Below are 11,737 nucleotides of genomic sequence, written 5' to 3'. Positions count from 1 at the left end.
GCAACCAGTGACCTTTGAGAAGCTGTGTCAGCAGAACAAGAGCCAGTTCAAGGTGAGCTGAGGAATGAATGGGAGGCAAAGAAGTGGGGAGGGGAAGCTTGAGACTTTGTCAGGAAATCTGGCTGTAAGAAAACAAGATGGGGAGTCATGTATGGAGAAACACAGTAAAAGAACACTTTTCGGGGCGCCTGGCTGGCTCAGTCAATAGAGCATGTGACTCTTGATCTCAGCATTATGAGTTTGGACCCCACATTGGGCGCTGGGCATAGAGAGTAGTTTAAAAAAATAAAAGAAACACACTTTTCAGGGAGACCTTACAAGAAGTGGAGAAATCACAAAGAAGATGCAAACCGCCCATCTGCATCACTTTTAGGTATTGTATATATTGGGTCTATGTAAGTATCTCAAGAATGAAGGATATAGAAGAGATTTGCTTTAGTCCAGAGAAGATTTATCACTTGTTAGATGCTCAACAGACTGAGCCACCCAGGCACCACTTGTTAGAAGGAGGAAAGGAAAGGATTAGTGCAGATATAGGTATGTGTGTAGGTATGGAAAGGAGATGAAGAATTTCATGCTCAGTTGCCTTAATTGTTGCCTAAGAGAGGAGGTGAGAAAGGATGGTGAGGAGTTTTAACCACCTGCTCTGGGAGGCAGGGGAGGAAACCGAGTAGGGATACACAGAAGGGGTAAGCAACACCCAAGGGCCAGTTTGCTTCCTAGGCTTTCAGTTGCCCCGGTGTTTTGGTCTTGCAGTTTTCTCCACTCATCTCAGAAGCTCCAAGGCATGAGCAGAGAGGACATGTAGGGGTAAGCTCTAAAATGGAGGTAGGGGACACCTGAGTGGCTCAGTTGGTAGAGCACGTGCCTCTTGATCTCTGGGTTGTGAGTTCAAGCCCTATGTTGGGTGTAGCGCTTACTTTATGAATGAATGAATGACTGAGAGAGAGAGACAGAGAGAATGAGCCAGGGAGGGGCAGAGAGAGAAGGGAACAGACGATCTGTAGCAGGCTCCGCACACTGACAGCAGCAAGCCCAATGTGGGGCTTGAACCCATGAACCGTGAGATCATGACCTGAGCCAAATTCAGATGCTCAACAGACTGAGCCACCCAGGCACCACTGGAGAGGGACAGAATTGATACTGGGACTGAGGTGATGGTCTGTGGGAAAAAATGAAGAGAATGGGATACCATTTTTTGTTAAAAATTATAAACAACCTAGATAGGCGTCCACCAGTACCAGAATGGTTGAATAAATTATAGAATACGTTTTTGAAAAATTATATCTATATTTTAATGAGGCAAATCTACATATGATGACACGAAGAGATCTCCAGAATGTTGTCAAGTGGGGGAAAAAAATGTGTGTAAACCTATAGAGAAACATCTGGAAGGATATCCACCACACTGTCAAATGCCATTGCAAGCAAGTAAGGGAGTGAGACCAGGGAGGGATAAAGATTTACAACACCACAGAGTCATCATTGAATTTATTTTATTTTCAAGGTATCTATGTACATCAAGTAAATACACACTGGGGTTTGTGCGGTTTGGTTTGTCTTCCACGCTGGCATGCAACATTTTGGCAGATGTGAGTGGGCAGGCCAGGTGCCCCTTTGTGGTGACCCTAGCTCTCCGAAAGGGATGCTGTGGTGGTGGGAAGGGGTGGGGGGGATGTAGAGTGAAGCTTCTGGTGAAGGCCTTGTGTGTGTGTTCTTATTTATGTAAGTGAATTATATTTCCCTTACATCTCTCTCCTCATCTGCCCTACACCTTCACAGTTTCTTAAGTGTTTTAAAAGAATCATTTGGTGGCAAGATTAAATAAAGCCCAAGTGATTCTGAGGTGCCCTGTTGGCAAATCTTAGCTCAAGTCTACAGGGGCATAGGTAGCTTCCTTCTTCTCCCATTGGGACTTTCCCTCTTTGCTCTAGGTTATGGGCTTGGGGCAAGGGAGGCAGATTGGAACCCCTTTCCTTCAGAGCAGTGGTTTTCAAACTACTTTATAGAACCCTCAGGTTCTAAACTCTTAAGACTATTTAAGAGCTTCTCCACCAAGGAAGCATTTTCCACCAAATAAAGAAAATGGAAACTGCCCAGATCTGCCTCACTTTTAGTTATTTTTTATATCGGAGTTCCATAAAAGAGTTGTTTTGAAAAATGTTTGAATATCACTGCTTTGGATTTACTCTACACCCTTCTGGTATATTTTTCCCTGCATGTCTCCCTAATTGCTAAAAAGGGGCCCAACAGGTAACAGAGGAAGGAACCTTTTCCCTTGAAGGAGTGAGTCACAGGCCGATACAACCTATATTTGCCAGCTGGTACTCACACCAAGCTTTCTTTCCTGACTTCGAAACTAGGTGATGGTTGCCCTGCTGGGGGATCCTGTTCTTCCACCCTACGTAAGACTGGGTATTTGGACATCAGGCTTTGTTTCTTGATTTGGAGCGACTTATGACCTCCACTCTCCATCCCTGCAGTTACCTAGAAAACCACCCTAGCACCATGTGGAAGGACACTAAAATAACAGTCCTATCAATTACATGGGGTGGTGCTGGGGAAAGAGCACTCCCCTCTAACCATCCTCCCCCCAGTCTGCTCTGCCCCTTTCTTTAAAGTGCACTTAGTACCAGATGGGGACATATTATCAAAGGATTTGTGTCAAGAGAAATTTTTTGACATATCATGGGGTAAAGTGAGGCTCTAGCCTGAAAGGAAAGCATCTTGAGATAGCTTTTGTCAATGAACTGGAAGGTCCCAAACCAAAAGGTGGAGATGGGAAGAACATGCAGCCCAATATGGGACAGAGAAAAGAATCCAGCTCCTCACCGTGGCAAAAAACACTTGGAATTTCCCAGTGTGTTCACCCCCCCAAACCCAAAGAAGCAATCATTGGCTATGCTTGCCTATAACTATCACCTGACAGATGAGCAACCATTTGATAGACTGTTGTGAAGAGTCTGCCTCCTCAAATTCTCAAAATATTTTAAGTTAACTCTAGGTTCTGTTCATGAGTTCTGGGGCAGAGAATATCAAAAGGAGTTTTGAGGAGAAAGGGAAATAGTCCCTTGAACAATCCATGTCCTCGGTCATCGGGACAGGGGGGTCAGGGGACAGGAAGAGGGAGGCCCAAGGTACACTTTGGAGGGTAGAGTTGCACACCCAGACTCCCTCGGTTCAGAAGAGGGGTATATGAATAAAATTCTACATGTAATTTAGCAGCCCTTCCATTTTACCCTCCCCTGTGCTATATGTGAAAGAGGAGGGAGGAAGAGTCTATTTCTGTATCTTCTCATGATGCTAAGACATTCTTCTGCTTAAGGCTTTGTGTGTGCGTGTGTGCGTGTGTGTTTGTGTGTGAGTGAGAGAGAAAGAGAGAGAGAGAGAGAGAGAAGGATCACAGCCCTCTAGCTCCCATTTTTCCTTTTATCATCTCCGTGACTAACACCACTCAGTGTGAGAGACGCGTGTTTGAAAGAAGAAACATTCACCCTCCTCCCTATTACCCCAAATGAGGAGGGTATACTATGCTTAGAAATTGCTAAATACATCATTAGATACTTAGAGAGTAAGACAGAAGGGAGAGACATAGCAGCAGCTTTTGATATATAGATACAGAGTACAAAGAGATACAGAGTAAGAGTAGACATCAAACGGTACAGTCAAACAACAAGGGCTGGGGAGGGAGTTGTTAGTATCAGAGACCACAGGTTTGCAGCATGCTGAGAGAAGAGGCCTCAGTCCCTCTTAGAAACTGGGGAAGAAAGAGAAAGAGGTCGTGAGGAACCACCTTGTAGCCCAACCGTTCAACAGGAACAGAGTGGCATTTGTACAAATTTGATTGACAGTCTTCTTCCTTGAATACCAACAACCAGACACTGTTCTCCCAGCCCCTGCTCCTCTACCCCAGACCTTCACCTTGCTTCCCCATTCCTACTTCTCTGCCCCTCGTGTCTTTCTGCCTGACTGTGTCCGGCTTACTATCCCAGAAAGCCCCTGGAGTGGGCTTGGCTTGGATGCAGCCCAGTAAGAGACTGACCATATCCTCTCGTTTCTGGTTCTCCAAAGAGGGAAATAAAACAGACTCCTAGTGTCCAGTTCTGGGCCCTAGAGCAAGTGAGAAGCCTGGTGACACACAAGACCCAGGAAGGTGCCATCGCTGCTGGAAAAGAGGACTTGGGGGCGGAGGCGGAAGAAGGGGGGCTCAGGGAGGGAACACGGCTATTTTCCACCTCCACTGAGCAAGGTGGGAGGGGAGTGCTGACACTGCAGTATAGAGACAAAAAGTTAGCCTTCCTGGGGCATTTCCTGGAGCTTACTGGTAACATACACAGATACGAGGTGTATGGGACACAGGTGTAGGGATAAAGCAAACATCTCCTTTACTGGAGGTGTCTTAGTTCCGAAAATACCTATCCATCCAAAATTATTTCAGGGTGGAGGCAGAGAGAGGGTTGGGATGATCTCTCAAGTCTCCTTACATCTACTACATTCCCTGACCTGGGCGTGACTCTAGATGGGCACCATCCCCGCTCACTCTTTTTGACATGTGGCAGCAACCCCTAGTGGCAGCAACGCAGTACTGTGGTCATTACTCTAGCCAAAAGGAAAGCTTCAGGGAGATGGGGAGGTCAGTGTCCACAGCCCGTGGGCCAGCACCGAAGTAGCCCCTAGGAAGGGAAGGCAGGAGCTGAGGGACAACTACATATTAAAAGTTTTGAGACGATAAAAAAAGCAGGAGAAACGAAGAGGTTGAGGGCAAGACAGGAGGCACCCTGAGGCTGGTCAGAGAAAGCAGCCTGGAGCTACCTGAAAGTGCAGGTATGCGGCAGTCCGTGAGGGAGATTAGCTGGCTGCCGTCTCTTGGTGGAGAGGGAACAGCTTGGCCTGGTCCTCAGCCTCATAGCCGCATGGCAGGTCACTCCTGGAAGAAGAGACCCAGCACTGTCAGCTCCATGTAAAGGAAAACATTCCTGTCACTTTGCTCTCCTGGCATCCCTACGAGATAACAAAAGGCAGGGACTATTCAGGGTTTACAGGAATACAAGGAAAATCAAAGCTAGAGAGATGGAGCTGACTTGTGCAAGGTCACAGGGTTCCCAGAGGAAGCAGAGAAACCCAGGTCATCGGGTGGGCCTGGTACTTCCCCGGCCCCCGTAATGGGGGGGTGGGGGGAGCCACCGATGGGATGGGTGGGGGGGGGGGGACGTGCTCTCTGCCCCAAGAGGCAGGGGATGAGTAGATCTTCTGGACGACATGATGATGGCAAGAACGGTTCTCAGTTCCTCCTCCTTTCCCCGAAGGCTCCAAGGAACCTCCGAGTAGGGCCCAAGCGAAACTGAACCATTTCTTCTGGTCCCACCTAGAGAACCCAGGAGCAATGGGGACTGGTGTACCTGTTGTCATTGATATCTGTGGCATTTCCTGATGAGATCATCATTGAGAACACAGGATTAGGAGAAGAAAAGAGACTGTTAGAAGCAGTTTCCCCAAACCCTCCCGCATCCTAACCCCTTAGAGAAAAAGGTAAGACTCTTTGGAATATAGCTGCCACCTGGGTCGCTATTCTCGACTACCCCAAGCTGCATGATTGTTTTATTTGAGAAAGGTCTCCCTGATCCCCCCTGAAGGAGAAGAGTAGCAGAAAGGCAAGAGAGGGTGAGGACAGGCACGGCAATGGGAGGAATCCGCCTCTAAGAATCCAAGACCCTGAAGTGATGGGCAGTGTTCCAGCTGTAGGCACAGGGTCACGTACTTCTCTTATTCTTTTCAACTTGCCCTGGGAATCCCAAAGGCCACTTGGTCACCCATCTTTTTCACTCACCATTGTCCATGTTGGCCTTCTGGTAGGAAGCCAAGGGACCTCCGGAAGACGTGGCCCCACTGCTGGTACAGGAGTTTGCAAAGCTGGATGGAGCAGAGGAGAGACATGCAGCCTCTGGCACCCGTCCTCCACTACTTGGAGGACCAGTAATCCCCTCAGTGATGGAGCCTCCCATCCCCGGAGAACAGAGGACAACTGCATGGCCACTGGCTGGGAAGGCAAGGCCCACCTTCTAACCATAGGTGTGAAATCGCGAAAGGGTCACAAATGGAGCTACTTAGGAAAAGAAGTAAGTGTCACCCAATAACGGACTCAATCTTATGCCTTATAGAGGGCCGAGAGCCTTGGGTTGGGACTGCAACCCACGCCAGTGGCCACTCACTACATGTCGGAGGTGGAGCTAGGTGCAGCCTGCAGGTACAAATTCTGGTAGTTCTGGAAGAGGCTGTTGGTGTAACTGATGCACTCAGGACTCCGGGTGCCATAGGGGTTGGTGGGTGAAGATGCTGGGTAGTGGCCGGGCCGGACAGGTTTGGCTGTGATAAAGAAAAGAAAATGACCATGAGGAGGCCGTCACCCTGCAGCTGCCCTGGTCCCTAAAGTCATTTTGCTGGAGCTGAACAGAGGTGTTTATAAGGTCATTCACTGTTACACGTTTGGGGGATGGTATGGGGAGGGGGGGTGATCCCGGGGTCGGGGTAGGGTAAAAAAGCAACAATCTAGTTGCTCGATGCTTAGGAATCTGCTGATCTCCCCCAGTGGTAATCCCACCCTGTCGGCTGCCACCCACTTGCACTCACCAATCTGAGCAGAATGGCCCCGCTTGCCGGAGCTCTTATACCGAACGGCTTCCTTGATGCGGTCCACTTCTTGCTGGTACCGGCGCTTGTCCTTCATGGCGCCCTCCTTGGCCTCCTTCAGTGCACCCTCCAGGGCCTTAACTCTCTCAGCCGTAGCCCTAAGTCGTTTTTCCAGTTTAGGAAGCTCACAACGCAGATCTGCATTGTCACGTACCAGCTGTGGGGTAAGACCAAGGGAAGGGGCCAGAGGCAAAGCCAGGGACCCAAGAGAGCCAGAAGTGGAGTGTAGGAGTGCAGGGCAGGGAGAGAGAATACAGAAAAATCAAGTCAGAGAAGATGGAGACCGTGTAGTTTCCTCAAGTCCTTGTTCCCTTTACCTAACTGCTCTTCTGGCCACTTCTTTCCTTCTCCCTAAGCAAACAGTGGTCAGGCATTAAAAAGTTACATCATTTTCTGAACAGCAAAACATGCCAACTCCACTGTAGCCCAGAACTCTTGTGACAGTGCCCTGTCCTCGTCTTTTCCTGGCCTAGATATCCGCCCCCTAGTATCTCACAGCTTGTGCCAGACCAACAGCCCCAGGGCAACCATGGGGATGAGGCACCCTTCTCCCAGAGATGGCTTTGTAGGCATGCGGGGGGGGGCGGGCCAGCAAGAGCACGGTAGCAGTCTGGAAGGTGGATATGGCATTGAGTGCAGGTTAGGTGCGGTGCAGAGCAGGAGCAGAAGCTGGAATACGGGAGCCCCACCTCACCCCCGACCCACACACATACGCACAGCACCCCACAGGAGGGAAAGAAAATGTTTGAGGTCTCACAAACATTTGTGCTCATTACCTTCACATACAAGGGGTTCCTGGGCTGCCCCTCCCACATTTAAATTAAGCTAGAGAGTGGTAGCAACCACTCGGCAGCCAGAAAAGAATTCCTGATCTTTTTATAGGGTTTCATACAATAACTGGGGTCCCTACAGACTGCCAGAGCCAGCCTTGGAAGATACCAGGTAAATGAGTATAGTGGGGACCTCGGGAGAAAGGGCAGAGCTGGGAACACTTCTGTGCCTCTTTCACTCTGGACAATTTCAAGATTGTAAACAATGCTTTGCTGTGGGGATAGTTTGGCTTAATTAATAATAGGGCTGCAGTCCTGCCCATTTAAGATTCTATTTATTCGCTGAGGAAGTTTCTGCATCTCTCTCATTTTCCTTTCTAGTCTTGTCTCTGCTGAAGTAGGACATTATGAGGAGTCCTCCATTCTACAGGTAAGTAGTTTTTGATCTTTGGGACTTAGAGCAGAGGCAGATGCTTCCATGAGGAAAAAGGACACAGCCTGTGTCCTGATACATTCTACAATGTGGATAAGCCTGGAGGACATTATGCTAAGGGTAACAAGCCAGTCACAAAGCACAAATCCTGTATGATTCCACTTATGGGAGGTACTGAAAGGGGACAAAATCATGGAGACAGAAAGAAGAATGATGATGGTGGCCAGGGCCTGGGAGGCAGGGGAAATGGGGAGTTACTGTTGTTAATAGGTATAGAGGTGCAGTTTTGCAAGATGATAGTGGTGACGTTGCGCAACAGTACGAATACAAATGCACTTAGTACCACTGACCCTAAAGTAATTATGACGGTAAATTTTATGTGTGTGTTACCACAACAAAAACACTGGGGAAAAAATAAGCAATATGACATCCATTTGGACGGAGAAGGAAAGTGAACACAGAGAAATGAAAATAGGAAGGCGGAACTGATTACAAATGTTTCTTCCCTTGACTTTCAACTTTTCTGTAATGTTGTTACATTGTTATACTGCTTTATAATAAACAAAGGGGGGGAAATGATAGTGTAGCCCTCTGCAGGCCCAAATAAAATACATAAACCTGCAGATTATCACTGGGCCACAGTTCTGGGACTTTTCCTTTTATTATATTTGTGAAAAAAAGAAAAGGTGTACCAAATATTTGCTAAATATGCTGGGCATTGCACTGAGAAATTTAAGCTTCGATTTAGTGAGAACATGAGTTTTGTTTTGTTTTTATTAATTTTGAGAGAGAGAGTGCAAGTCGGGAGGGGCAGAGAGACAGAGAGAGGGGGACAGAGGATCTGAAGCAGGCTCTGCACTGACAGCACAGAGCCCGATGCGGGGCTGGAACTCATGAACTGTGAGATCATGACCTTAGCAGAAATCGGGTGCTTAACCGACGGAGCCACCCAGGCAGGTGCCCTGAGAACATGAGTTTAAATCCAATGTTAAGGTGGATTGAAAGAAGGGAATGAAGGATAGATTAGGGTTTATTTTATGAATCAGAAGAGCCAGTTGATACACTGCCACAAGTGTCTTCAAGGCTCAGATATTTGGCACTAGGGAGGGTGCTCCTGCTCTGTCCTCGCCAAACATTTCCTGTCCTGACTCCTCTGGACTGCCCCTTCTGCCTCCCCACCCCATACCTTTGAAACCCAGTCATCCACCTAAGGAACCGCAGCAGCAAGGAGGGGGACAGAGAGGCAGCAACTTAATACACAGGAGTTTCAACCGGCCCCGATCAGGGGGTGGTTGGGCCATCTGGAGGACATCCTTTAATTACCCTGCATGCCTGCCCCAGGCCTAGGCAGATGGAGTTCTCTCCATGAAAGAAAGCCCAACTTCCCCGGCTTCTGTCTTGTCCCATCGTTTCCTGTCTCTGACCAGTATCCCTCATGTGGCGCCATAGCCCCATGCCTCTGAAACCTCTATCAGTTTCAACCTCTCCCTCCACATCCATAGGCCTGGGGAATTTCACTTTGAGCAGAGGCAGGCAGGGAGCTTTGAGAGGGGAGAACAGGCATGGAACAAAGAACAAGGGAAAAGTGGGACCAAATATGGATAAAGAAGGGATTCGGAGGAAAAGTCAAAGGGAAAAGTAAGGAAGACATGCAAGTAAGTTTTCCTAAATCCAAGGGGCCTCAGAGGACTTGGGTCTCCTCGGCACCTGGCCTCAAGAGTTCTCTTCACCCCTGCCCCCTTCGCTTACCTGTTTGTGAACCTTTGTAAGCTGTTCCAGGTTGTTCTCAAGAAAGGAAATCTTCTGCTTTTGGGAGTGAATCCCCCCACTGTCCTCGGGCTCCATTTCTGCACTCTGATTAAAGACAGAGGGGTTAGAGAAACTTGAGGACAGGAGGAAAATATGGGGGCTGTGAAAAATCCTAGGAAGGCACTCACTTTCTTGACTCGAGTCGTGACGTCTTGAACGAACAGTTTGCGAAGGTTGTGGAGGGTCTGGAGTTCCCGGGCCTGGAAAGAATGGTGAAAAATTGGGGATGGCCAAATTACCAGGTCAACTTTTTCACTTCAAAATTATTGGAACCTTCAGTCTGCCTAGTCAGGTGAATCACTCATCCTTTAGGAAAAGATGTGTCCTGATTATGCCACAGACTGACTCTGCATAAGGAATGGGGTTATGAAGAAATCAGGGGGAAGAAATGAAGTCCCCACCTCACCCTGTTAACTTGGTACAGAGAAACCACTCACAACTGTCTCCTCCAGGCCCTTGAGGTCCTGCTTGGACTGTTCATGTCGCTCATACAGAAATCTGGGGAGAAGAAGGAAACACAAGAGTCCCTCAGGACAGTCCCTCCTCCCTTTCTCCTCCCTCTCCATTCCTTTGATCTATACTTTATTATTATTTATTATGCAAATTACCCTGTTCACTGTGTAGAAATTAGAAAAGAAAAAAAGATGAATTTCATAAAAAGCCCATAATTCTACTACTCACAGATCAAACCACCATTAGCATTCTGGTGTCCATCTTTCCCAACTCTTACTTCTTCTTCTTCGTCTTTTTTTGTTTTTGTTTTTGTTTATTTATTTATTTTGAAAGGGAGAGAGCACCAGCTGGGGGTGGGGAAGGAGACAGAATCCCAAGCAGGCTCCACCCTCTCAGCATGGAGCCCGACACGGGGCTTGAACTCCCAAACCGTGAGATCATGACCCGAGCCAAAATCAAGAGCGTGACATGCAACCCACTGAGCCACCCAGGGGGCCCCACCCCCTCCAGACTCTTACTTCTATGCGTGTAGAGCCCCCAAAAACTTTATAGGATCCTACCATTCATACTGTTTTGTAACCTGCCTTTCACACTTAAGAGAACATCACAAACATCTTTCCGTGGCAGCTAACAGTCAGTGGAGGTCCTTTCTGAAAGTCTCTCTTTGTTTCCCTTCCCCGCCCCATCACATGACTCTCGAGGTTGCCATGTGCACATCTGCATCGAGCCCTGCCTCTGCCGGTGTGAGTGAGTAGCAGTCTGCGCCTGCGCGGCGGCGGGTTTGCGGGCAGATACCCATCACTCACGTCAGCTCCTGGAGTTTGCTGCTCTTCTCATGCTCTTCATTCTTCAGCTTCTCGTAGTCAGCCTGAAGCTTCTCTAGCTCTAACTGGAGCTTCTGATTCAGGCTGCACAGGGCAAGGAGGTGTCGGAGAGAACAGAACGATGTCAGGGACCGGGAAGGGGAAGACCGGCGCTGCAAACATTTTCCTTCCGGTACAGCCGGGCCAAGTCGGGACTGATGCGTCTACCTTTGGATATCAGAGGCAGACGCAGGCCGCTGACAGAGTGAGGAACCCTGAGCTATCCAATCACAAGAGCTCAAGGAGAGGGACTAGTCCTCACTCCCGTGTCTCCCGGGGTTGGGTGATAAAGCTGTGGCATCGCTGGGGGAGGGGCGCTTGGAAATGAGCAAAGCAGACCTTGGGCCAAGAGGGAGCACGCGTGTGGGCACAGCAAGGCAAGAGGACCCGGGGAGGCCGGGGCTGCCCAGGGGGACTCTTACTCTTTGAGCTCATCGATAGTCTTCTGCTTTTCATTGATCTCGTCCCGGAGCCGGGCCAGCTGCCGGTGATGGGCCTCCCGATGACTCTCCATCTGCACCTCCAGGGCCTTCTGCAAACAACCCCACCCCACACTCAAAGCCGGACTCCCTGACACCAGCTTGGAGCGGGCCGGCTCAGCCCTGCCAAGCCCCAGTGGTCCCCTACAGCTTCCCCTCTCACCTTCACTTCATCTGTGTCCTGTGTGTCTGGCTCCTTGTCCTTCAGGGCCACTTCATGCACAGTTTCTGAGGGAAAGAAGG

The 11,737-nt window shown here is 49.0% G+C and overlaps 1 protein-coding gene across 3 annotated transcripts in view; it reads right to left on the bottom strand.

The window, feature by feature from the left end:
• Window positions 1-4,553: 4,553 nt before the first annotated feature.
• KIF5A (kinesin family member 5A) overlaps window positions 4,554-11,737 on the bottom strand; it is a 28,189-nt gene continuing 21,005 nt past the window's right edge. For all 3 annotated transcript variants that reach the window (XM_047066065.1, XM_047066064.1, XM_047066066.1), the window contains 11 exons: window positions 11,658-11,722; window positions 11,438-11,547; window positions 10,959-11,060; window positions 10,137-10,197; window positions 9,828-9,899; window positions 9,640-9,744; window positions 6,628-6,844; window positions 6,210-6,363; window positions 5,828-5,910; window positions 5,400-5,427; window positions 4,554-4,927 (listed from right to left, as the gene is read on the bottom strand). In XM_047066065.1, coding sequence (XP_046922021.1) covers window positions 4,849-4,927; window positions 5,400-5,427; window positions 5,828-5,910; window positions 6,210-6,363; window positions 6,628-6,844; window positions 9,640-9,744; window positions 9,828-9,899; window positions 10,137-10,197; window positions 10,959-11,060; window positions 11,438-11,547; window positions 11,658-11,722 — 1,076 coding nt within the window. In that variant the 3' untranslated portion in view covers window positions 4,554-4,848. The remainder of the gene's footprint in view (window positions 4,928-5,399; window positions 5,428-5,827; window positions 5,911-6,209; window positions 6,364-6,627; window positions 6,845-9,639; window positions 9,745-9,827; window positions 9,900-10,136; window positions 10,198-10,958; window positions 11,061-11,437; window positions 11,548-11,657; window positions 11,723-11,737) is intronic.

The sequence above is a fragment of the Lynx rufus genome, unplaced genomic scaffold (assembly GCF_022079265.1).
Source record: "Lynx rufus isolate CCGP_SWC_20201006 ecotype Redwood Valley unplaced genomic scaffold, mLynRuf1.p SCAF_7, whole genome shotgun sequence".
Lineage (NCBI taxonomy): Eukaryota > Metazoa > Chordata > Mammalia > Carnivora > Felidae > Lynx > Lynx rufus.
The sequence above is the reverse complement of the archived record's forward strand: the minus strand, read 5'-3'. Positions and strand labels throughout refer to the sequence as shown.